The sequence below is a fragment of the Hemiscyllium ocellatum genome, chromosome 24 (assembly GCF_020745735.1).
Source record: "Hemiscyllium ocellatum isolate sHemOce1 chromosome 24, sHemOce1.pat.X.cur, whole genome shotgun sequence".
In the NCBI taxonomy this organism is placed as follows: Eukaryota; Metazoa; Chordata; class Chondrichthyes; order Orectolobiformes; family Hemiscylliidae; genus Hemiscyllium; species Hemiscyllium ocellatum.
Window position 1 is genome coordinate 56,889,012 of NC_083424.1, and position 25,246 is coordinate 56,914,257.

The following is a 25,246-nucleotide window of genomic DNA, read 5'->3' on the forward strand; positions in this document are numbered from 1 at the left end:
GACATATGAAAGAACAGAAACCAACATGGTCATTCTAAAAAGATAAAGAGACTTAAAACAAACAAAAGGTCTTTTTCAATAGATAATATTTCAGTTACATTACACCATAAACTTTTGCCATAAATTCTGTTTTACAATCTTATACTCCACAACCACCCGACAAAGAAACAACACTCGAAGCTAATGCTTTTGAATAAATTTGTTGGATTACCTGGTATGGTGCAATTTTTGACTTTGTACATCTTACTGAAGTCCATATAGGTCACATCCATCATTCTACCCTCATCAATCTTCTTTGTTACTTCAAAAAATTCCATCATTAATAAGACAAGATTTCCCACGCACAAAGCCATACTAACTATTCCTGATCAGTGATTGCCTTTCCAAATACAAAGAAATACTGCCTGCAGGATTCCTCCAACAACTTACTCATCACCAATGTATAATTCCTTGACTTATCCTTTCCACCTTTCTGAAATAGTGGTATAAGTTAACCAACCTCTAGTCTAACAGTACCTCACCTGTGACTATCAATGATTCAGAAATCTCTGCAATTGCTTCACACAGAGTTCTGATTTGCCCAGGTTAACAACCCCAAACATGAATTTCATAGGCAACAAGGTCCAGCTGGTCCCAATCACTCCAGCCTGACACCAATAAGCACTAAAGGAAGAATAATTACTGAGGAAGTAGCACTGGACCTGAAATGTTAACTCTGATTTTGCTCCACAGATGCTGCTAGATGTGCTGAGCTTTTCTAACAATCTGTTTTTTTTTTGATTTACATTTACAGTTTTTATCATTCACTCCTTTTTTTAGTTAAGAATCCAAGTTGGTGTTAAAAACGTTCAACAACCTTGCTGCTATTGCTGCCTGGAGAAACGTTTTCTAAAGTCTTGTGACCTAAAAGAAGAAAATATCATCTTACCTTTGTCTCCAATGGGAGTCCTATTATTTTGAAACTGTGTCCTTTAGTTTCTCCTACCAAGCTTGTCCTTTATCACCCTTTATATCAGAATATAGTTGATTACATTCTATTCATTCCCCAAAATGTCTTCTTCATGGTACATCCATTTTCACAACTGCTGTGCTACCAATTCTATTCCCAGGTCTGGCTGGTGTCACGGTTTCCCTCCTTAGGCTTCCTAAATCCTACAATAACTATCACCAATCCACAACTCACAAAGCTCCAGTCTGCATTCTGTCATTTCAGACCACTCTTCAAATAAGGTCCTTTCACATTTTCTCCAGATCCCTGAAACCTGTCAATCTGTTCTTATTCTTCAAATGTACAAAACAGTATAAAAGGCAGTCAGACCCCCATGATTGCATCCTTGCTCATCTTGGATTTATGACTCGAATCCTCCTTTAATTTCAGTGTGTCAGAATCCTGAAACTCTCTTTCCTAACAAGACTGTGGTGATGGTTACACCATGTGACTGCAGCAGTTCAAAAAGGCAGCTCACCACCACCTTCCCAGGGCAATGAGTGTTGGGTCATAATACTGGGCTAGCCAACAACCCAAAAACCATGCATATGAATTATAAAGTAAGTTGGGAATGCTCACAGTTAGTGGGTGGCACAGCGGTTAGCACTGCTGCCTTACAGTGCCAGAGACCTGGGTTCAATTCCCGACTGAGGCGACTGACTGTGCGGAGTTTGCACATTCTCCCTGTGTCTGCTTGGGTTTCCTCTAGGTCCCCACCTATGTTCGGCACACCACCCACGCCCTCCACCTCCTCCATGATTTTCGCTTCCCCGGTCCCCAACGCCTTATCTTCACGATGGACATCCAGTCTCTGTACACCTCCATCCCCCATCACGAAGGACTCAAAGCCCTCCGCTTCTTCCTTTCCCGCCGCACCAACCAGTACCCTTCCACTGACACCCTCCTTCGACTGACTGAACTGGTCCTCACCCTGAATAACTTCTCTTTCCAATCCTCCCACTTCTTCCAAACTAAAGGAGTTGACATGGGCACCTGCATGGGCCCCAGCTATGCCTGTCTCTTCGTAGGATATGTGGAACAGTCCTTCTTCCGCAACTACACTGGCACCACCCCCCACCTTTTCCTCCGCTACATCAATGACTGTATCGGCGCTGCCTCGTGCTCCCACGAGGAGGTTGAACAGTTCATCAACTTTACCAACACCTTCCATCCCGACCTCAAATTCACCTGGACTGTCTCAGACTCCTCCCTCCCCTTCCTAGACCTTTCCATTTCTATCTCGGGCGACCAACTCAACACAGACATCTATTATAAACCGACTGACTCCCACCCTGCCCCCTGTAAAACTCCATCCCATATTCCCAATTCCTTCGTCTCCGCCGCATCTGCTCCCAGGAGGACCAGATGCCTTCCTTCTTCAAGGACCGCAGATGCCCCCCAGACGTGATCGACGATGCCCTCCACCACATCTCCTCCACTTCCTGCTCCTCTGCCCTTGAGCCCCGCCCCTCCAACCGCCACCAAGACAGAACCCCACTGGTTCTCACCTACCACCCCACCAACCTCCGTATACAGCGTATCATCCACCGTAATTTCCGCCACCTCCAAACGGACCCCACCACCAGGGATATATTTCCCTCCCCTCCCCTATCAGCGTTCCACAAAGACCACTCCCTTCGTGACTCCCTCGTCAGGTCCACACCCCCCATCAACCCAACCTCCGCTCCCGGCACCTTCCCCTGCAACTGCAGGAAATGCAAAACTTGCGCCCACACCTCCTCCCTTACTTCTCTGCAAGGCCCCAAGGGATCCTTCCATATCCACCACAAATTCACCTGCACCTCCATACACATCATCTATTGCATCCGCTGCACCCGATGTGGCCTCCTCTATATTGGGGAGACGGGCCACCTACTTGCAGAAAGCTTCAGGGAACACCTCTGGGACGCCCGGACCAACTAACCCAACCACCCCGTTGCTCAACACTTTAACTCTCCCTCCCACTCCACCGAGGACATGCAGGTCCTTGGACTCCTCCATCGCCAGAACATAACAACACGACGGTTGGAGGAAGAGCGCCTCATCTTCCGCCTGGGAACCCTCCAACCACAAGGGATGAACTCAGATTTCTCCAGTTTCCTCATTTCCCCTCCCCCCACCTTGTCTCAGTCGATTCCCTCGAACTCAGCACCACCCTCCTAACCTGCAATCTTCTTCCTGACCTCTCCGTCCCCACCCCACTCCGGCCTATCACCCTCACCTTGACCTCCTTCCACCTATCACATCTCCATCGCCCCTCCCCCAAGTCCCTCCTCCCTACCTTTTATCTTAGCCTGCCTGGCACACTCTCCTCATTCCTGATGAAGGGCTCTGGCCTGAAACGTCGAATTTCCTGTTCCTTGGATGCTGCCTGACCTGCTGTGCTTTAACCAGCAACACATTTTTAGCTCTTTCCTCTAGGTACTCCGGTTTCCTCCCACAGTCCAAAGATGTGCAGGTCAGGTGAATTGGCCATGCCAAATTGCCCGTAGATAAGGGGTAAATGTAGGGGTATGGGTGGGTTGTGCTTCGGCGGGTTGGTGTGGACTTGTTGAGTCGAAGGGCCTGTTTCCACACTGTAAGTAATCTAATCTAATCTGTACACAGATGACATCCAGCTCCACTTCACCTCTCTCAAACTCCTCACTGTTAGAATCCCTACAGTGTGGAAGTAGGCCATTTGGCCCATCAAGTCCACACCAACCTTCCAAAGAAGGTTTTCAGACATACTCCCCAACCCTATCATAGTCAATCCACCTGTACATCTTTGGACTGTGAAGGAAACAGGGAGAATACTGAATGGTTTGGACAGGGTGGATGTTGGGAAGATGTTTCCATTCGTAGAAGAGACTAGGACCTGAGGGTACGGCCTTAGAGTGGAGATAAGGAGAAACTCCTTTAGACAGGGAGTGGTGAATCTATGGAATTCATTGCACAGAAGGCTGTGGAGTTCAGATCATTGAATATATTTAGGACTGAGATAGATAGGTTCTTGAATATCAAGGGAATCAAAGGTTATGGGGAGAAAGTGGAAGAATGGCACTGATAAACTTATCAGCCATGATTGAATGACAGAGAAGACCCAATGGACTGAAAGGCCTAATTTCTGCTCCTATGTCTTATGGAAACCAAAGCACCCGCAGGAAACCCGCAAACTCCACACAGACACCCTTGAGAGTCGAATTGAACCTGGATCCCTGGTGCTGTCAGACATGCATAGCATAGTATACTTCTGCCAAGTTAACATAAGCTAAAGATTTAGATTAGCTAAATTGTCACCTTGAAGCCAATTTTAATGACAAAATAAAAACTGCAAAAGGCAGGTTGCTACAATATAGAAATATCTGCATTCAATGGCAGTGTTTTCTGCCAAAATTAGGGGAAGTTTCTTATGTTCTGTTATTCAAACAATTCAAAGATTTATTGAGATACTTGAGTTCAGAACTTCACCTGAGAGCCAAAAAAGCTGCAATTTTAAAAGGGGCTGCCAAGATGCTGATTGAAGGAGGGTACATTCCTTTTGCCTTCTGTGAGGTAATTTTGGAGTGAAACCCAGTGAAGGTGGGGATTGCCCCAAACCTGCCTGTGGATGGGGTTGACCTGGTGGTGGAGTAGGATTTCTGAGCTTGAGGCTTATTCGCTCTGTCTGCTGTTTTTTTTGTTTCTTTCCTTTTTTTGTCTTTTTTTCCTTTTTATTCTACTTACTTCTTGTTGATGAGCTCGGTTGCAGCAATAGCATCGGCAGTGGCTACATCAGTAAGATAGGCTGCAACTGTACTCATGGCAGTGGTAGAGTCGAGTTTGGATCAGTGCAGTTCTTGCCAGCGTCGGTGAGGTCCAGGAAGGATTCACAGTGGTGTCAGTGGAGGTGTAGGTGAAGGTGAGATGGTGCCAAAGAATAGCGTCTTTCATTCCAGCAGCGGTGGTACAGCAAAAGGAACTTGTGCCCAGCCATCAGGTCCATGGGCCATGATGGAACACTTCACAAGAAGAACTGCAAACTTGAACACTTTTTCTTTATTTCTTTATCCTTCTATCTTCATATTCTATGTTTTGGTTTTTTTTTGTATTTTCATATAACATTGGAGAGTGGCAACACAGTACAACACTTCTCTGTATTTTGTAATAAAATGCATGTGACAATAAATATATTAAATTTAAAAAAACATGGACTAGAGCAGGATAGTAGGACTGAACATCCTCATGTGGATCAACCTGGCAGTAATGTAATGTTACAGTCAAATCGTCACTCCAAATGCCGCAATATTCAACCATTTGCTGTTAAAGAACAGTTCAGGGACTGAGCTATGTATCTTTTTAGATTTTTTTAAAATCCACCGCTTATTTTTAATTTGTATGAAGGTGTGTTACATTAGTATTTCTTCTCATATGCAGTAACTCACTCCTTTTGTCACTTCAAGAAAGCCTGGTCTCCGTTTAAAACAGAAGTACATTTGGGTCCAGGAAAGAGGTATCTGCAAGGGCAGGGATCCCTTCAATTTTTAAAAATGTTCCTTTCTATTTTTGAAACATTTCCTTCTAGATCAGAGGAAATTATAGCAATATTGAGGATTTGAAAACAAGGATGATAATTTTTACATCAAGACTCTGTTAACGGAGAGCCAATATATGGGGTGACAGGTGAATAGTGTTGTAGTATATTTTATTAGAAAGCACAGGTAGCAATGCAACAAGTGATTCATATTTGAGCTCAGTCTGCTTAGAGAAAGCAACCAGAAAGAAAGTTCTTCTCTGTGTAATATTCTTATCAATTTCAGTAAGACCTTTGACAAGGTTCCACATAGTAGGCTGCTCTGGAAGGTAAGGTCACATAGAAGGTCACATTCCTAATGAAGGAGTTATGTCCGAAATGTTGATTCTCCTGCTCCTCGGATGCTGCCTGAACTGCTGTGCTTTTCCAGCACTATGCTCTTGACCTAGGTCACATGGAATCCTAGCAAATTGGATACACAGTTGGATTGAGAGGGTAATAGTGGAAGGATGTTGTCGGACTGGAGGCCTTTGACTAATGGACTACCCCGGGGTTGGGGCCAGGCGCATTGCTGTTTGTTATCTATATCAGTGACTTGGATAAGAATGGATAAGGCATGATTAGTAAGTTTGTGGGTAACACTAAGATATGCAGTATTGTGGAGAGTGAGGAAGATTATCAGAAATTGCATTAGGACCTTGATCAGCAGGAGAAGTGGGATGAGAAATGGCAAATGGAATTTAATATAGATACATGTGAGGTCTTGCATTTTGGAAAGTAAAATCAAGGTAGGAGTGAGAACATAGACCAGTACAGCACAGTACAGGCCATTTGGCCCTTGATGTTGTGCCGACCTTTTATCTTAGTCTAAGATCAAACTAACCCATGTATCCTTCATTTATACTATCATCCATGCACAAATCCAAGAGTCAATTAAATGTCCCCGATGTATCTGACTCCATTACCACTGTTGGCAGTGAATTCCACACACCCACTACTCTCTGTGTAAACAACCGACCTCTGACATCTCTTCTAAACCTTCCTTCATTCACCTTAAAATTAATCCCCCCGTGATAGCCATTTCTGCCCTGAGAAAAAGTCTCTGACTATTCACTGTACCTATGCCTCTGATCATCTTGTACACCTCTATCAAGTTACCTCTCATCCTTCTTCACTCCAATGAGAAAAGCCCTAGCTCCCTCAATCTTTCTTCATAAGACATGCCCTCCAGTCCAGGCAACATCCTGGTAAATCTCCTCTGCACCCTCTCCAAAGCTTCCACATCTTTCCTATAATGAGGCGACCAAAACTGAACACAATATTCCAACATGGTATAACCAGGGCTCTATACAACTACAATATAACCTTGTGGCTCTTAAACCAATTCCCCTGCTTTATGAAAGCCAACATACCATATGCCTTCTTAACAACCCTATCAACTTGGGGACTTTGAGGGATCTATGTACACAGACCCCAAGATCCTTCTGCTCCTCCACGCTGTCAAGAATCCTGCCTTTAACTATGTATGCTGCACTTATTTTCAAACTTTCCAAATGAAAGACTTGATACTTTTCCAGGTTGAACTACTTCTCAGCCCAGTTCTGCATCTTGTCAATGTCCTGTTGCAACCTACAACAGCCCTCCACACTATCCACAACTCCACCAAACTTACCTACCCTTCCACATCCTCATCCAAGTCACTTATAAAAATCATAAAGAGCAGAGGTTCCAGAACAGACCCCTGTGCAATGCCACTGGTCACCGACCTCCAAGCTGAATACTTCCCACCTATTACCACCCTCTGTCTTCTAAGAGCCAACCAGTTCTGTATTCAGACAGACAAATTTCCCTGTATCCATACCTCCTTACCTTCTGAATGAGCCTACCATAAGCAACCTTATCAAATGCCTTGTTCAATCAATGTACACTACATCTACTGCTCTCCCTTCATCAATGTGTTTTATCACCATTCTCAAATTCAATAAGGCTTTGTGAGGCATGAATGGCCTCTCACAAAGCCATGCTGACTATTCATCATCAAACTAGGCTTTTCCAAATAATCATAAATCCTGTCTCGCAGTATGCTCTCCAATAATTTGTCCTCCTCTGATGTAAGACTGACTGGGCTATAATTTCCAGGATTATCTCTATTTCCTTTTTTGAACAAGGAGATAACATTTGACACCCTCCAATCATCTGGTACTACTCCAGTGGACAGTGAGGATGTAAAGATTATCGCCAAAGGTGCAGCAATCTCTTTCCTTGCTTCCTGTAGTAAAGCTTGAGTATATCCTGTCTGACTCAGGGGACTTTGGGTCAAGGTTAGAGTGGTGCTGAAAAAGCACAGCAGCATCTGAGGAGCAGGAAACTCAATGTTTTGGGCAAAAGCCCTTCGTCAGGAATCAGGGGACCTAGTGGACTTATCTACCCTCAAGTTTTTGAAAATTTCCAGCACAAGCTTCTTCTTAACATCAATCTAATTGAGCATATCAGCCTGTTTCATGCTGTCCTCACAAACGAGAAGGTCCCTCTCACTCATGAATACTGAGGCACTATATTCATTAAGGGTGTCCCCTCCCTCCTCTGACTTAAGGTACAAGTTCCCTCCATTATTCCTTATTGGCCCTACCACTCTGGCCATCCTCTTATTTTGCTAGACATGTTGCAGATAAAACTCACTGATATTCCTGAAGGTCAGTGGTGGAGGGAGTGGCTATTTTTTTTTAGATTAGACTTACAGTGTGGAAACAGGCCCTTCGGCCCAACAAGTCCACACCGACCCGCCGAAGCGCAACCCACCCATACCCCTACATTTACCCCTTACCTAACACTACGGGCAATTTAGCATGGCCAATTCACCTGACCCGCACATCTTTGTGACTGTGGGAAGAAACCGGAGCACCCGGAGGAAACCCACGCAGACACGGGGAGAACGTGCAAACTCCACACAGTCAGTCGCCTGAGTCGGGAATTGAACCCGGGTCTACAGGCGCTGTGAGGCAGCAGTGCTAACCACTGTGCCACCGTGCCGCCCAAAGTAAGGTTCACCTGAGCTGGGAAGTGAACCCAGGTCTCTGGCGCTGTGAGGTAACAGTGCTAGCCACTGTGCCACCGTGCCGCCCACATTTATGGATGTGTGGCCAGTCATGTCCTGAATGGTGTCAAGCTTCTTGCGTCTTGTTGGAGTTGCACCTGTCCAGGCAAGTAGGGAATCATCCCATAACACTACTGACTTGTGCCTTCTAGATGGTGGACAGTTTTGGGAATCAGGAGATAAATTACTTACTGTACTACTCCTAACCTCTGACCTGGTCTTGTACCCACCCGTCTGCATGTGTTGAATCTAGTTGAGTGTCTGGAAACCACCTGATGAATGAGCAGCACTCTGAAAGCTAGTGCTTCCAATTAAACCTGTTGGACTATAACCTGGTGTTATGTTATTTTTAACCTGGTAATTGAAAACTGCCAGCATGTTGACAGTGGAAGATTCAGTGATGGTAACACCACTGAAGGTCAAGGAACTCTGGTTCGATTGTGTCTTATTTGAGAATGTCATTGTCTGGCATTTGCTTGGAACAAATGTTGTCACTCATCAGGCCAAGGAGAGAGTGAGGACTGCAGATCCTGGAGATCAGAGTGGAAGAGTATGGTGCTGGAAAAGCACAACCGGTCAGGCAGCACCCAAGGAGCAGGAGAGTTAATGTTTCAAGCATAAGCTCTTCATCAGGAATGTCAGGCCAAGCCTGGTTATTGTCCAAATCTTGTAGTATTTGGACATGGACTGCTTCACTATGTCTCCAAATTCTCATCTCTCCAAGAATCATTTCAGGACATTCTTTTCGTATGAAAGAAAAAAATAGAGTGACGCCTTAAAACATAAGATAGGTGCCAACTTGATAAGTGCTCAGATCTGTTATCTACTCTTGCACTAAAACTGATTAACAGGGTAAACGTCGAATTTGTTTCTACTTGTGGACGGATGCAAATAAATAGACATTAGTCATGCATGAATCAATGGTGCAATTCAGAAACAAATTCTTTGATCGAGTATAAAACAAGATGATGTTGAAAATATTTAATCTGGATGGTAACATCACTGGCTTGAGAAAAAGAGTTAATGTTTCCCTTCTGTAGACTGAGGCAGAAAAGTCATATAATATAAAGTGCAGTTCTCTGGCGACAGGTGCAGGAAATTTCTGGTTGACAGATTCCAGCACCACTAATCCAGAATCTGTTTTAGATTATCCAAACAGCGTTGAAATGTTGGAACTCATGACAAGCGTTTCAGATCTCAGTCTGCTTTGGGAGTTCATGAATTACGTTCCACGCCGGTCTGTACATATCAACACAGCTCCCACTAGAAGACTCTTCGTACTTGAGTGTGAGAACGGATTTAGTTTTCCTACCTGGCAGCATTCAGCGTTGAAAGTGCAAAAGATTTGATCAACAATGAATGTATTCTTGGCAAATCGAAATTCAAACATTCTTCGCAGGATAAGAAAATATTCTGTTCACTTTACCTATTGAGATTCCAATATGTCCACACCTCTCTGTTCTGTAGTCATTTACAGCCAGGACAAAATTATGTTAAAGGGATGGTGCACGTACTTTCACGTATTAACGGTTTCCACCATCACACATCCCGAGCTCATGCCTCTGTTCTATCAATATCCCTTGCGGATAAGGATGTGCCCGAAATACCGCAAAGCTCAGTACGCATGTGCAGTACCAGACGCGACGTAGAGCCAGAGGAAGAGGGCGACAAAAAGGTGAATAAAAGATTGAAACGAGAAAGTGAGCAATTGAGTAAGTGTGAAGTGTATGAAGTGGGCGGGGAGGCTTTATGAAGTCTCAGAGTAACTAGTCGTCGGATTGGAATATACTGATGAGTGTTTTGTCGCGAATGATCCGGGATTGCTGTTTGCTGGGCCTGGGCCTGGGTCTGGGTCTGGGTGGCGGCCGCCATCTTTGTTGGGGGTAAGTGTTCCCTGAGGTATCTGTGACTTCGCCATATTTATCCGGGGCGAAGTGCCAGCGGAGCATGCGGGTGGCGTTTAATTGTTCGGGGTTGGATGTTTTTCTTTTCTGATTTTTTTTATCCTGGATTGATCGTGATCGATTTTGCAATCTTAGAGGAAACTCAAGTATGACATAAGGATTCCCTACAGGCCCTTCGGTCCAACAAGTCCACACCGACCCTCCGAAAAGCAACCCACCCAGACCCATTTCCCTCTGTCACTACGGGCAATTTAGAACGGCCAATTCACCTGAGCTGCACATCTTTGCACTGTGAGAGGAAACCCACGCAGACGTGGAGAGATTGTGCAAACTCCACACGGAAGGCTGGAATCGAACCCAGGCTCCTGTGAGGCAGCAGTGCTAACCACTGAGCCACCCATAATAAGTATCTGAATATGTACGATTAACATTTGTGTTCTGTCTGTATCAGGAAATTAACTGAGATACACTAACTGTGGTTAAATTAGTGGTGGCTCAGTGGTTAGCACTACTGCCTCACAGTGCCAGAGACCAAGGTTTAATTTCACGCTGGGGCGACTGTCAGTGTTGAGTTTGCACATTCTCCCCATGTCTGCACGGGTTTCCTCCAACAATTCAAAGATGTGCAGGTTAGGTGAATTGTCTGTGCCAAATAGTCAGGGGTATATATAGTATAATAGGGTAAGGGAAGGTGTCTGGGTGGATTACTCTTCGGAGGGTTGGTGTGGTCTTGTTGGGCAGAAGGATCTTTTTCCACACTGTAGGGATTCTTTATGATTATATCTACGGGCTTAGTTATCAAGAAGAATCACACAAAAGAATCATAAAGTGCTAATGGAACTATAAATGCTATTCAGTCCAGGCTAGCTCTCCAGAGCAATCCAGTCAGTCATTTTCTCCTAGTCAGTCCTATTCCCTTGTTTCTATCTCTGTGCCTCTGCATATTTCTCTCAAATGCTGGTTCAGTCTCTTTTCAAATCAATCAAGATCCAATTTTCTTTGCGGACTAATTAATCTATCTTGCTAGCTTCAAATATCTATGCCTGCGAATCCCTGAGACTGTGCACACTCTTTGTATTGTACCATTGCTTCTTCGTATCCGTCCTGCTAAATTACATCACTTCACTATAGGGGAGGTATCCTTGGAAATTGAATAATAAGATGTGTGTTTGATCAAAGTTTTGGGGATATGATTGGCGACTGATAGTGGAGTGAGAGGGGAACTGTTTCTTTGGATGAGGAATCTAGGATGAGCAGTCATGGTCATCAGGTTCCAGCATATTTTCAGGTCAAGTGTTCCAGATCCTTATTACTGTCTGGTGCAGAAATTGCAGAATTCTGTATTCAGTCTGGAAGGTTGGAAAGTGTCAAATTGAAAGAAAGCTGTATGCCTTGAGCTCCCATGAGTTTCATTGGAATGGTGCAGAGGTCCTTCAGGACAGACTGGTATAAAAGATAAAGTCACAAGAGCTGGCAAGATAGATACAGAACTAGCTTAGCATAGGAGACGGAGTACAGCGGTGGAAGGATTCTTTTTGGAATGGTGGGTTGTGACTAGTTGTGTTCCACAGGAATCAGTGCTGGGACCTCTGCTGTTCATGGTCTACATAAATAGTTGGGAGGAAAACGTAGCTGGTATAATAAGTTTGCGATGACACAGAGTTGTGGAAAGTGAAGAGGAGTGGCAGATGATATAGCAGGATATAGATCAGCTGGAGGCATGGGTAGAATAATGACAGATGGCGTTTAATCTGGACAGATGTCAGGTGATGCATTTTGGAAGGTCAAATGCAGGTGGAAATTGTAATGTGAATGGCAGAAATCTGAGGAGAATTAATATGCAGAAGGATCTGGGTGTGCAATTGCTGAAGATGGTAGTGCAGGTAGATAAGGTAGTTAGAAAAAGGCTTATGGCATGCTTGCCTTTATTGGAAGGGGCATTGAGTATAAGGATGCTGTAGCATTATAGAACCTTAATTAGGCCACATTTAGAATATTGCATACAGTTCTGGTCACTACATTACCCAGAAAAATGTGGATGCTTTGGAGAGGGTACAGAAAAGGTTTACCAGGATGTTGCCTGGTATTGGGTATTTTAACTATGAGGGAAGGTTGGAAAGACTGGGTTTGTTTTCATTGGAACACAGAAGGTTGAGGGGCGACCTGATAGAAGGTTATGAGACTGTGAATGGAATGGAAAGATTGGAGTTTGTGAGACTTTTTCCCCCCCAAGGTGGAGGGATCAATTACGAGGGGACACATGTTCAAGGTGCAGAGGGGGTGTTTAAAAGAGATGTGAGGCAAGTTTTTCACGTACAGGATCGTGTGTGTCTAACATGTGTTGCCAGAGGAGGTGGTGGAAGCAGACACAATAGCAGCATTCAAGAAGCACCCCGATGAATATATGGACGCTGTAAGTGAAGACAGTTACAGTATGGAAGGGCAAAATGTGTTGGCAGAAGCTTGGTGGGCTGATGGGCCTATTCCTGTGCTATATTGTTCTTTGTTCTTGACAGAGATTTGAGAGTGGGCTAGAAAGTTAAAATGATAAATAGAACAAAGAGCAAAGAAAATTTACAGCCCAGGAACAGGTCCATGGTCCAGTTTACAGACTGTATGGATATTGTTCTGCAGGTTAATAACCCAATCTCTCCCAGTCCAAAGATGCGCAGGTTAGGTGAATTGGCTATGCTAAAATTGCCTGTACTGTTAGGTGTAGGGAAATGGGTCTGGGTGGGTTGCTGTTCGGAGGGTCACTGTGGACTTGTTGGGCCGAAGGGCCTGTTTTCACACTGTAAGTAATCTAATCTAATCTCTCTTTGCTGTTCACGGTGTGGAGCAGATCCACACTGAGGACAGTAATTAAAATGCGTAAGGTGTAAACGATTCAATTATTTTCATCTTGCAAAACCATGAAGATAGTCTGAAGAAAGATATGGTATTTGCAGGGTAGGTTATAAATACAGCAAACCATTACCAAAGTACTCCACTCTCTGCTAAAGGAAATCCTTACTGTTAGAATGAATATGATCCCCTTGTTTCTTCAGCAGATTTGAATTTTCGATCAAGTGCATTCTGACACATGGAGCAGTTTCTTCCAGTTTGAACCTGCCGCAGACGGTTCTGGAAGTGATACTTTTCCCATGCACGGCTTGATCTTGTCTTTCAGTTTGGTGAGTTTGGGAGATCCTGTCAAAACTTTAATTACATTGCTGGAAGATAAAGACCCCCTCCTCATTTTTCTTAGTTCTCCCACAGAGAACAGAGTTTTATGTAGCTCCCCTTGGGCAACAGGTTCCCTTCCTTGAAGTTTATTACTGAACCAGTTCTGTCGAGCTTTCATGGTCACATTGTTCTCTTGCCACCTTCACAAATTACCAGATTTATTCAGTCCAATTTTCAAGTACTACCTTTGTGTTTGAGAGTCACATTTCTTTCTTTCATTTTTCATTCATTTTACAGACAATTGGAACATTAGCAGTCAGTAAACTCAAACGTCACTTCAGTTTCTGATTAAAATATTGAATTCATCAGGACCTCAATATCGTCAGACTTTGATCATGGAAGCCAAAACCAGTGTTTGTGCTGAGAGACCATGGCAATGTGGGGACTGTGGGAAGGAATTCAAATATCCATCTCATCTGGAAAGTCATCGGCGTAGTCACACTGGTGAGAGACCGTTCACCTGCTCTGAGTGTGGAAAAGGATTCATTTGGTCATCCAACCTGCTGACACATCAGCAAGTTCACACAAGAGAGAGGCAGTTCATCTGCTCAGAATGTGGGAAAGGATTCACTCACTCCTCCCATCTGCTGACACACCAGCGAGTTCATACCGGGGAGAGACCTTTTAAATGTCCAGACTGTGGGAATTGCTATAAAAGTTCTGGGGAACTAATGTCCCATCAACGTGTTCACACTAATGAGAAACCATTCGGGTGCTGTCACTGTGGGACTCGGTTTAAACGATCATCTCAACTCACGATACACCAACGAGTTCACACTGGAGAGAGACCGTTCATCTGCACAGTGTGTAAGAAGGGATTCATTCATTCTTCTGACTTAGTGAAACACCAGCAAGTTCATTCTGATGAGAGACCTTTTAAATGTTCAGACTGTGGGAAATGCTATAAAAGTTCTGGAGAACTGATGTCCCATCAACGTGTTCACACTGATGAAAGACCATTCAGATGCTCTCACTGTGGGACTGGGTTTAGACGAATGTCTAACCTCACTGTACACCAGCGAATTCACACAGGGGAGAAACCATTTACTTGCTTTAAGTGTGGGAAGGGATTCACCAGATCATCTTACCTGCTGAAGCACCAGCACGTTCATTCAGACGAGAGAATTTTAAGTATTCAAAATGTGGGAACTAGTATAAAAATTCTGGATAATTAATGCCCATGAACTTGTTTGTGTTATTGAAATACCTGTAAATGCTCAGTTGTTGAAAATGCTTTAAAAATTCTCAGCTGATAATCCATCAATGTGCTCACACAAGGGAGATTGTTCCAATGCTGTCACTGTGGAACTGTGTTCAAGTGATTATTTCAACTCATTGTACACCAGCAAGTTCACACTGGGAAGAGACTGTTCATCTCTTTCAAGTATGGGAAGGAACTAGCTTGATCATCCCACTCTCTGAAACACCAGCGATTCCACAAGTAACCACAGTCATTTCATTTTGCTGTTAATCATGTTTGAGAATGAGGCTATTTCGTCAGGGTCTGTCTCTACTGATGTTAAATTGACTCTCCTTTAATCATAGGATTTTGATTTTCTGGATAAAAATGAATAAATTAGCTTTGTGTTAAACACGCAATTCGTGTTTTTTTTCAAATATCACAAACACAACTTGATTACTTTTGACCTTCTTAGCAAAGGGATTTAGGAGCAAGGATGTCCTGCTGCACTAGCTGGAGTATCGTGTACAGGTGCAGTCTCTTTATTTGTGAAGGAACGGAGGCAGTGCAGTGAAGTTTTATCGGAATGAATTCTTGGATGGCAGGGCTGACATACAAAGAGAGACTGGATCAGTTGGGACTAGTTCACGAGTTGAGAAGAGAGGGATCTCGTGGAAACCAAAAAGTTCTGACAGGACTACATAGGATAAACACAGGAAGGATGTTTTCAATAAACAGGAAGTCCAGAATCATGGGTCGCACTTTAAAGATATGGGCTAAGCCATTTAGGACTGAGAATAGTCCTTCTGGAACTTTCTGCACTTGGGGCCAAATCACTAAGTGTTTTCAAGACCGATTTAGATATAATTCTTGGGGTGAATGGGATCAAAAAGTATGCAGGAGAAAGCAGGAACAGTTGGACAATTAGCCATGATTGTGTTAAATAGTGCAGCAGGCTTGAATGATCAAACGGTCAATTAATATTTTCTTTGTCGATGGTTATTAGTTTCTCTAATACTTTTTCTCTTGTGATCATTATTATGTTTATTTCCTCCCCTCTTTGCTGCTTGACAATTTAATATTTTTCAAATGTTTGACTGAGGAAAAGTGTGTTTAACTCCAGCTTCTTCCTCACTCCCCATTGTTATCATTTACACAGCCTCATTCTCCAAGGAGCTGATGTTCACTGTTCTCTCTTTTTATTTATTGCAAGAATTAATTGATCATGATATACATTGTTCCTCTGCAAACATCTATAAGCCCCTTGTACACTAGCATTGTGGGAGAGTCTTCACCACATTAGTGTACAGCTACACTAGTTAAGTAATCATAGAGTCCTACAGCACAGTGACAGGCACTATGGTCCAAGCCTGATCAAAATGTCCGCACAAACCCTATTTCCCTGCACTTGGCTCATGTCCTCCTAATTCTTTCCTATCCATGTATTATTCAAATGCCTTTTAAATATTGATAATGTCACCACCTCAACCACTTCCACCTTCAGTAAAGAGGTTGCCCCTCAGCTTCCCTTTTATTCATTCCTCTCCACTCTTAAACTGATGCCCTTGATTCCCCAACCCTTGGAAAAAGACTGAATCCTATCCTTGCCTCTCATGGTCTTATATAACTCTATAAGGTCCCCTCTCAGTCTCGTATGCAAGCCTGTCCACCCCTATAACACAGACCATTGAGTCCAGGCAACATCTTGTAAGTTCCTTCTGCACTCTTTCCAGTTTACTAACATTACTCCAAAAACAAGGTGACCAAATCTGAAAACAATCTCCCAAGTGCAGCCTCACCAATGTCCTGTACAACTGCAACATAACTTCCCAACTTCGATAGTCATTGATGAAGTCCAGCCGCCTTCATTGCCCTGGTCTAATCTGTGACTTTACTTTCAGAGAGCTGTGAACCTGAACACGAAGATCCCTCATGTTCAGTCCACCTCCAAAGGCCCTACCATTCTCTATGAAATTCCTACCCTGATTTTACTATATGAAATGCAAGCCTTATCTATATTAAACTCCATTTGCCATTTCTCGGCCCACTTACCCACCTGATCAAAGTCCTGCTGCAGTTTCTGAGGGCCTTCCTCACTGTCCATGATACCACCAGGTTTAATGTCATCAAGAAACTTAATATTCATGTGTTGTACATTCTCATCCAAATAATTGATATAGATAACAAACAGTAATGAGTCCAGCACCAACATCTGAGGCACTCCAGTAGTTACAGGCCTCCAGTCTAACAAGCATCTTTCCACTATTACCCTCTACTTCTTACCATCAAGCCAATTTTCTATCCAGTTTGCCAGCTCGTTCTGGATTCAATGTGTTCTAACTTTCTGGAGCAGCCTACCATGTGGAACCTGATCAAAGGTCTTACTGCAATCCATATAGACTATGCCTACCGCCCTGCCCTCGTCAACCTTCCTGGTCTTTTCATCAAAGAACTCAAAGAAATATGTGAAGCATAATCTCCCATGCACAAAGCCATGCTGACTACAATAGTGCCTCGACTTACGAACTTAATCCGTTCCGGGACCCGGTTCACCAGCCAAAAAGTTCGTGACCTGAATCAATTTTTCCCATTGTTCAGATAACGTAAGAATGCTTGGAAGGCTGTTCACAGTGCACGCGCCAAAGACAAACTGAATGAGATCACACGGGGCCCGAGAGCTTTTGCGTTCAACAAGCGTGTAGCAAAGCAGAACAATGAAACTATATGGTCGCACTCGGGCTTTTTCGTTCGTACCTTCGTTCGTACCTTGAATTTCGTATGTACGTTGAAGCCAAATTTTACGTACCATCCTGTTCATAAACCGATTTGTTCGTGAACGGGGTCATTCGTATGTCGAGGCGCTACTGTACGTCTAATCAAACCCTCTCTTTCCAAATGCATGTATATCTTGTCTCACAGAATCTTTTCAAGTAACTTACTCACCACAGATGTTAAGTTTACTGATCTATATTTCCCAGACTTTTCTTTGCAGCCCAATGGCGTAACATTAGCTACTCTCCAGTCTTCCAGGACCTCACCCGTGGCTGTTGATATTGCAAAACTTTCTGCCGGGGCCCCCAAAATCTCTAGCTTCTTGCAGTGTTCTTGGATATATCTAGTCGGGACCAGACGATTTCTCCACCTTCATACATTCTAATACATCCAACACCACCTCTACTGATATATGGACCGTCCAAGAAATTGCCACTACCTTCCCAAGTTTTCATGTCCTTCTCCATAGTAAACAGGAGAAATATACGTTGAAACCTCACCCATCTCTGTGGTTCTACACATACATGTGCACTTTGATTCTTAAGGGGCCCTATTCTTTCTCTAGTTATTCTTTGTCCTTTAATGTATGTAGAGTACCTCTTTGGATTCACCCTAATCCTCTTAGCAATAGGTATTTTGTCCCCCTCTTTTCACCCTCCTGATCTCCTCCTTCAGTGTGCATTCCCTGCATACCTGCAGGGATTCCCTTGACCACAGCTTCCTGTATCTGAGTCACGCCTCTTTTTTCTGGTCAAAGCCTCATTATCTCTTGTCATCCAGGATTCCATCATCCTGCCAACCTTGCCCTTCACCCTCACAGGAACATATAGATCTTGAACCCTAGTTATCACTCTTTTAAAGGCGTCCAACTTGCCAGAGGTGTCTTTCTGCAAACAAACTACTCCAATCAACCCTTGCAAACTCGTCTAATTCCACTTGCCTTGTCCCAATTTAGAACTTGAACCTGTGGACTAGACTTGACCCTCTCCATAACTATTTTAACATTAATAGAACTATGGTCACTGGTTCCATTGTGCTCCTCTGCTGTCATGTCTGTCACCTGTCCTGCCCTATTTCTGAGTTTTGCCCCTTCCTGAATAGGATCCTCTATATATACTAGTGAACACACTTAACAAATTCCACCCCATCAGCCTTTAATGCAATGACAGCCCCAGTTTACACTAGGAAAATTAAAATCCCCTACTATGACAACCCTATTGCTCCTGCAAGTATCCTCAGTCCCCCTGCATATTTGATCCTCTTAATTCCCAGTGACTATTTGGGGGTCTATAGTACAACAACAATAACGTCACCATCTCCTCCTTATTTCTTAGTTCCACCCAGAAAGCCTCACTGGAAGATCCTTCGGTTATTTCATCTGATTACTGCTGTGATACTTAATCAAAAGTGCAACTCACCCTCCCCCTCTTGCACCACTTCTGTCCTGCCAAAAGCACCTGTACCCTGGCACATCAAGCTGCCAGTCCTGTCCCTCCCTTCGCTATACTTCTGTAATGGCTATAATATCCAGTCCCACGTACCTATCCACAGCCTGAGTTCATTGGCCTTACCAGTCAGCCTTTAATCTAGCAGGCATTCCTATCTCCCTGTCGTGTTCCAGCCTGACTTGTCTCTTCAATCTGTTATTTCTGATTACTATATCTCCTTTGAGTCTTACACTTGCCTCTCTGCTGTTGAGGATCCCATCCTCCTGCCAATCTAGTTTAACCCCTCCCTTGTAGCAGTGGCACAGTTGTTCAGTGGTTAGCACTGCTGACTCACAGTATCAGGGACCCGGGTTTGATCCCAGACTCAGGCAACTGTTTGGAGTTTGCACATTCTCCCAGTGTCTGCGCAGCTTTTCTCCAGGTGCTCTGGTTTCCTCCCATAGTCCAAAGGTGTGCACGTAATATCAATTGCCCACAGTGTCCAAAACTATGTAGTTTCCCCTCTCACTGTCTAGTTCTGGACTTCCCCACTCCAGGGAAAGGACTTCATCTATTTATCTTATACATGCCCCTCATGATCTTGGAAACCTCTTCAAGGTCACCCCTCAGCCTCTGACACTGTAGAGAAAATAGCCCCATCCTAATTCAATCTCTCCCTACAGCTCAAAGCATCCAACCCTGGCATGCAATATTCCAAAACTGGCCCAACCAATGTACTGTGCATATGCAATATGACCTTCCAACTCCTATACTAAATACCCTGATCAATAAAGGAAAGCATACCAAACACCTTCTTCACTATCCTATCTACCTGCGGTTCTACTTTCAAGGAACTATGAAGCTGCACTCCAAGATCTCTTTGTTCAGCAACACTCCCCAGAACCTTACTATTAAGTGTAGAAGTCCTGCTGTGATTAGCTTTTCCAAATTGTAGCACCTCGCATTTATTTAAGTTAAACTCCATCTGCCACTCCTCAGCCCACTGGCCAATCTGATCAAGATTCCAAGAATAACGAAGCAGGGAGCATAGATTTAAGGTATTTTATCAGAAGCAGCAATGATAACATGAGGAGGAATGTTTTCATGTCATGTTTGTGATTATAATCTGGAATGTGCTGCTTGAGAGTGTTGTGGAGACTGTTTGAATTGAAACCTTCATGAGGGAATTGAATCATTATCAGAAAATGAAGAATGTAGAGCGTTATAGGGAGAAAACCAAACTGTTTCAAGGTTATCCGCAATTCTCCAACAAGCCGGACAACATGAGGGATCCCCTTTGGCTGAGAACCCTTAAAATGGACATTAATTTCTCCTTTTGGGCATGACTCTCAAAGGCAAGAGTGAGAGGTATTTATCCCTGCAACTCTGGGTCAGACACCTGCCCACACAAAATCCAGACCATTGCCAAGACCACTCTCAACAAGGGAAATCAAAATGTTGGAAGCAACTCAAAAACCCAGAAGGACTGTGCTAGTCACACCATGAGATGGCCCCACAGTGGGCTGTACTAACATTCTTCTTTAATTGCCTTCAGTGACTGTCACCACTTCACTTCTCTGTAGCTGCTACCCAGCCTGTTTTCTTATGGATTTCTCTTCCACTGTCCATTCCAACGCAACCTCTGTCCTCACCTCAGACTCACTCTTGCAGACCCTCCTCCCCTCCCTTATAGCATCAAAATGAATGAGGGAAATCTCTGACAAAAAGGCATAACTTCAAACTGTCAGCACACCAGTTGTAGCATGTTCCAATAAATTCTTTTTTATTCCCCACTCAGAGAAGTGGACTAGGACTGTCTCCATGGATCAGACCAATTCCTCCCTGTATTCCCTTGCTGGGCACTGGTGCTGGAATGAAGTGTGCATCATTGGGTGCGAATCTTGGAGTTGGGCTTTATGAGGGCAGCAGGTTGGATTCAATGCTGCAGGCAGGGAAGAAAAATACAGCTCCCTACAGGTTCAGGCTGGCAGGTTGAGTTTGTTGCAATGTTTGTGTCTGATGCCTGCTAATGCATATAGACCCAATCAATGTTTGTGTCTGGTGCCTACTAATATATATGGACCCAGTCAATGTTTGTGTCTGGTATCTGCTATTGCACATAGACGCAGTCAAGTATAAGTTGCCTGGAGAGACAATAGTCCTGGGAATTATCACAAAACAAACTTATTTTCCTTTCAAGGCAGGATTGTAGAATGGAGAAAGAAGAATGTATCCAGTGATAATGAGCTGATTACTAATCTTTCCGAAAACAGCAATGTCAAACTACACACTGGACAGCTTTCTACCTCATGGTAAGTACAGGACAGCATTCAATTCCGTCCCGTCCACTCACTGACACAGTCTTCCTCCTCATTACCTCCTTTTTTTCTTCCTTCACTGTCTCATTCTATTTCCTCCCCCTTTGCCTTTCTCGCAACTTTCCTTTCTCCATTTCCACTTTGTGCAATCTGTCTTCTTCTCTCCCTTTGTCTTGTTTCAAGAAACTTCAAAGAAACAGGAAATAGTAAGACATATAAAGTTGACTAAAAGCTTCCATGTAAAATGGAAAAGATTAGCATAAATAAATGTGGGCTGACTAAAAGCAGACAAGAGAAAATAACTTCCCAGAAATATTAGAGACCTAAAGAACTAGTGAGAATGGGAAACAGGAAGAATTTAATGTTAGTAAAAATATAGTACTGGAGATATGATTGCAAGTTGATACATTCTTTGGACTTAATGGGCTCCATCCCAGAATACTGAAAATGGTTGCTATGGAGATAACTAATGCTTTGATGGTCACCTTTCCCACTTCTATCGACTCTGGCACAGTTCCTGTAGAGTGAAAGACAGCAAATGTAATCTCACTATTAAAAAAAAGTGGGGAGAAAGATAATTGGGAACCACACACGTTAGTTTGATGTCAACAAGAGGGAAAGTATGAGAATTTATTATAAGTTTTCCTGTGGTAACAGGACACTTCGGAAGTAATGATTGAGCAAAGTCAAGGTGAATTTATGAAAGGAAAATCATATTTGATAAACTTGGGAGTTTTTTGAGGATGGAACTAGCAGAAAAGGTACAGAGGCACCAGCATGTTTGCTCTAATTAACTTTTCAGAATGCTGCAAATAATGACCCAAACAGGAGATTGCTAAACATGTGGGAATGGGGGTATTAAACTAACATGGATTGAGGATCAAAGCAGAGTGGAGGAATAAATGTGTAATTCTCAGGTTGGCGAGGTGTGACTGGTGAGGCATCACAAGGATCATGTACTTGGACCCTGGCTGTCCACAATCCATATCAATGTGAGAATGTGGGAATCGATTTCTAAGTTTGCAAATGATATAAAACTTGGTGGGAATGTGAATTGTACAGAGCATGCAAAAAGGTGTGAGAAGTTTGGAAAGACTGAATGAGTGGCTAAGTATAAGAATATAATGTGGACAAGTGTGATCAACAAAGGTGCAGAATATTTCCTGAATAAACAGAGTTTGGAAAGTGTTCGTATCCAAAGGTACCCAGGTGTCCTTGTTCATAAACTTACATTTAGGTACAGCAAACTATTTATGATGTAAATATATGTTGGCTTTTATCACAAGAAGATTTGTGTACAGTAGAGTCATAGAATCCTACAGCATGTGTTGTGGAAAGATCACCCAATACTCTGCACAAATTACCAGAGGACACAGAAATCTTTCACAAAGTTAAACTTATATTTGCAAATACAAGCTGTGGCAATCAGAAAATGTCTTTCCTGTCTGCCCAACCCACTCTTGAGCCTCTTCTGTTTATATTTTTCTAGTTCCCACGCTTATCTGGTAGCAATCACACAACACCAGGTTATAGTCCAACAGGTTTAATTGGAAGCACACTGTTGGACTATAACCTGGTGTTGTGTGATTTTTAACTTTGTACACCCCAGTCCAACACCGGCATCTCCAAATCTTATTTGGTAACACTAGCATAACCAATCAAACTAGCTTGCTTTGTCTTTCTAAACTAATCATCTTCTGCCACACTGATCTACTGCTTATACTTCATCTATCAGATTACACCACCATCTTCTTGAGCATTAGTTCATCTATCACGTGACTTAATTAGCCTATCATTGTGTGCTAACATTATATGTTACCTGAGCCCTGTAACACAATCCTTTGCATGCATTACACCACTAGGTTAACTACATAACTGCCAAATTAACTTGCATATGTTCCATACACGGAAACAGACCCTTTGCCCCAAACTGGTCCATGCCAACCAAAATGTCCATTAGCACCTTCCAAGCTCATAACCTCTTCTCTCTAGAAGAACAAGGGCAGTAGATATATGGGAAGATCTTCAAGTTCCCCTTCAAGTCACTCACCATCCTTATTTGGAAATATATCGCCGTTCCTTCACTGTCGCTTGGTCAAAATTGTAGAATCCCATCTTTACGGGCATTGTAAGACAGCAGCGGTTCAAGAAGTAAGCTCATCACCACCTTCTCAATGGCAACTAGGGGCAAGCAATAAATGCTGGCCAGTCAGCGAAGCCCACATCCCATGAAGGAATTTTTTAAAAAGTGCTAAACTTTGATGCTGACATTACCACAAATCAACTGTGTCAGCAACTTGCAAATCCATGGCAGAGTAACTGCCTAGAAAGGTCACAACATTCTATGCACATGACATGTGGAATCTTTAAAGACAAGAACCTTTAAAAGCTTATCACAAGTGATCACAAATGGGAGTCCTCCATTTCTGTTTTTCAGCAGCAGCAGCAACTCAAAGGATGGGAGCTTGCATCAGGGGCCTGCCGGGAGCGGTGAGTCACTGATTTGTGCTTTTAAATTTAAAGTCAGAGAGCAGAGGTTTCTGGGAAAGGAGGGACTTCTTATTTTTATTTCCATCCAGCTATATAAATCAGTGTTTTCTCAATCTGAAACCCTACCTTTGTAGGGCCTCCCACCCAACCACCTCCTCTAACCTTAAAGACCAGGTACATATCAGGTAAGCGTTTCTCCTTTTTTACTTTGTGATAAGGGGACTAGCAGGGATGGCACTGCAGGGAGAGCAATGTTCCTCCTGCATGATATTTGAGGCGAGAGTTGAGGAAGTGCACCCAACTCTCACTCCTCCAAAACCGTGTTAGGGAACAGGAGCTGGATGGACTTCGGATCATTCGGGAGGCAAAGGCTGTGATAGATGAGTTACAGGGAAGTACTTATTCCTAGGCACGAAGAAAGCTGGGTGACTGTTCGAAGGAGGAAAAAACAGTCAGTGGAGGGATTCTCTGTGGTCGTTCCCCTGAAAAACATGTTTACCATTTTGGATATTGTTGAGGGGGATGACTTAGCAGGGGTATGCAGTGGGGCCCAGGTCTCTGGCACAGAGCCTGTCCCTGTTGCACAGAAGGGAAGGAGGGAAAGGAGGAGAGTGTTAGTCAGTGGGAACTCAATAGTTAGAGGCTCAGATAGAAGGTTTGTTGGGAATGAACGAAACTTGCAGTTGGTATGTTGCCTCACAGGTGCCAGGGTCCGTGATGTCTCAAATCGTAACTTTGGGGTCCTGAAGGGAGAGGGTGACCAGCCTCAAGTTGTTGTCCATGTAGGTACCAACGACATAGATAGAAAGAGGGATAGGGATGTAAGGCAGGATTTCGTGGAGGTGGGGTGGAAGCTGAGAGCTAGAATAAACAGAGTTCTTATTGCTGGTTTGTTACCCATGCCACGTGATAGCGAGACAAGGAATAGGGAGAGATATCAGCTGAACATGTGGCTGCAAGGATGATGCAGGAGGGAGGGTTTCAGGATTTTGGATAATTGGGGCTCATTCTGTGGAAGGTGGGACTTGTACAAACAGGACTGTCTTCACTTGAACCAGAGGGGTACTAATATCCTGAATGGGAAATTTGCTGGTGCTATTCGGGTGGGTTTAAACTAGCTCAGCAGGGGAATGGGAACCAAAGGTGTAGTTGCAGTGCACAGGAGGATGAGAGTAGGGAGGACAGGGGCAGGATTTCAGGGTCACAGAAATGTGCTGGCAGACAGCAAACTGGTTTGAAGTGTGTCTACTTCAACTCCAGAAGTATCCAAAATAAGGTAGGTGAGGTACCTGGATAGGTAAGGCATGGATAGGTACCTGGCCATTTTTGAGACATGGATAGAGCAGAATGAAGAAT

At 43.6% G+C, this 25,246-nt stretch overlaps 1 protein-coding gene across 10 annotated transcripts; it reads left to right on the top strand.

Annotated features, from left to right (window-relative positions):
• The first annotated feature begins 10,116 nt into the window (after positions 1–10,116).
• LOC132827424 (gastrula zinc finger protein XlCGF17.1-like) lies at positions 10,117–15,257 on the top strand. 10 transcript variants are annotated; one of them, XM_060844103.1, is made up of 3 exons: positions 10,181–10,249; positions 13,526–13,651; positions 13,941–15,257. In XM_060844103.1, the coding sequence occupies exon 3, from the start codon at positions 14,039–14,041 to the stop codon at positions 14,876–14,878; it is 840 nt and encodes a 279-aa protein (XP_060700086.1). In that variant the 5' UTR covers positions 10,181–10,249; positions 13,526–13,651; positions 13,941–14,038; the 3' UTR covers positions 14,879–15,257. The 10 variants fall into 10 exon arrangements, with proteins under 10 accessions (XP_060700092.1, XP_060700086.1, XP_060700088.1 ...); XM_060844105.1 differs by having other exon boundaries at positions 10,210–10,249; positions 13,529–13,651; XM_060844104.1 differs by having other exon boundaries at positions 10,218–10,286.
• The last annotated feature ends 9,989 nt before the right edge of the window (positions 15,258–25,246 follow it).

Bases quoted from the DNA above. Each gene is read 5' to 3' on its own strand.
- LOC132827424 (XM_060844109.1), top strand. From the start codon at position 14,039: ATGGAAGCCAAAACCAGTGTTTGTGCTGAGAGACCATGGCAATGTGGG.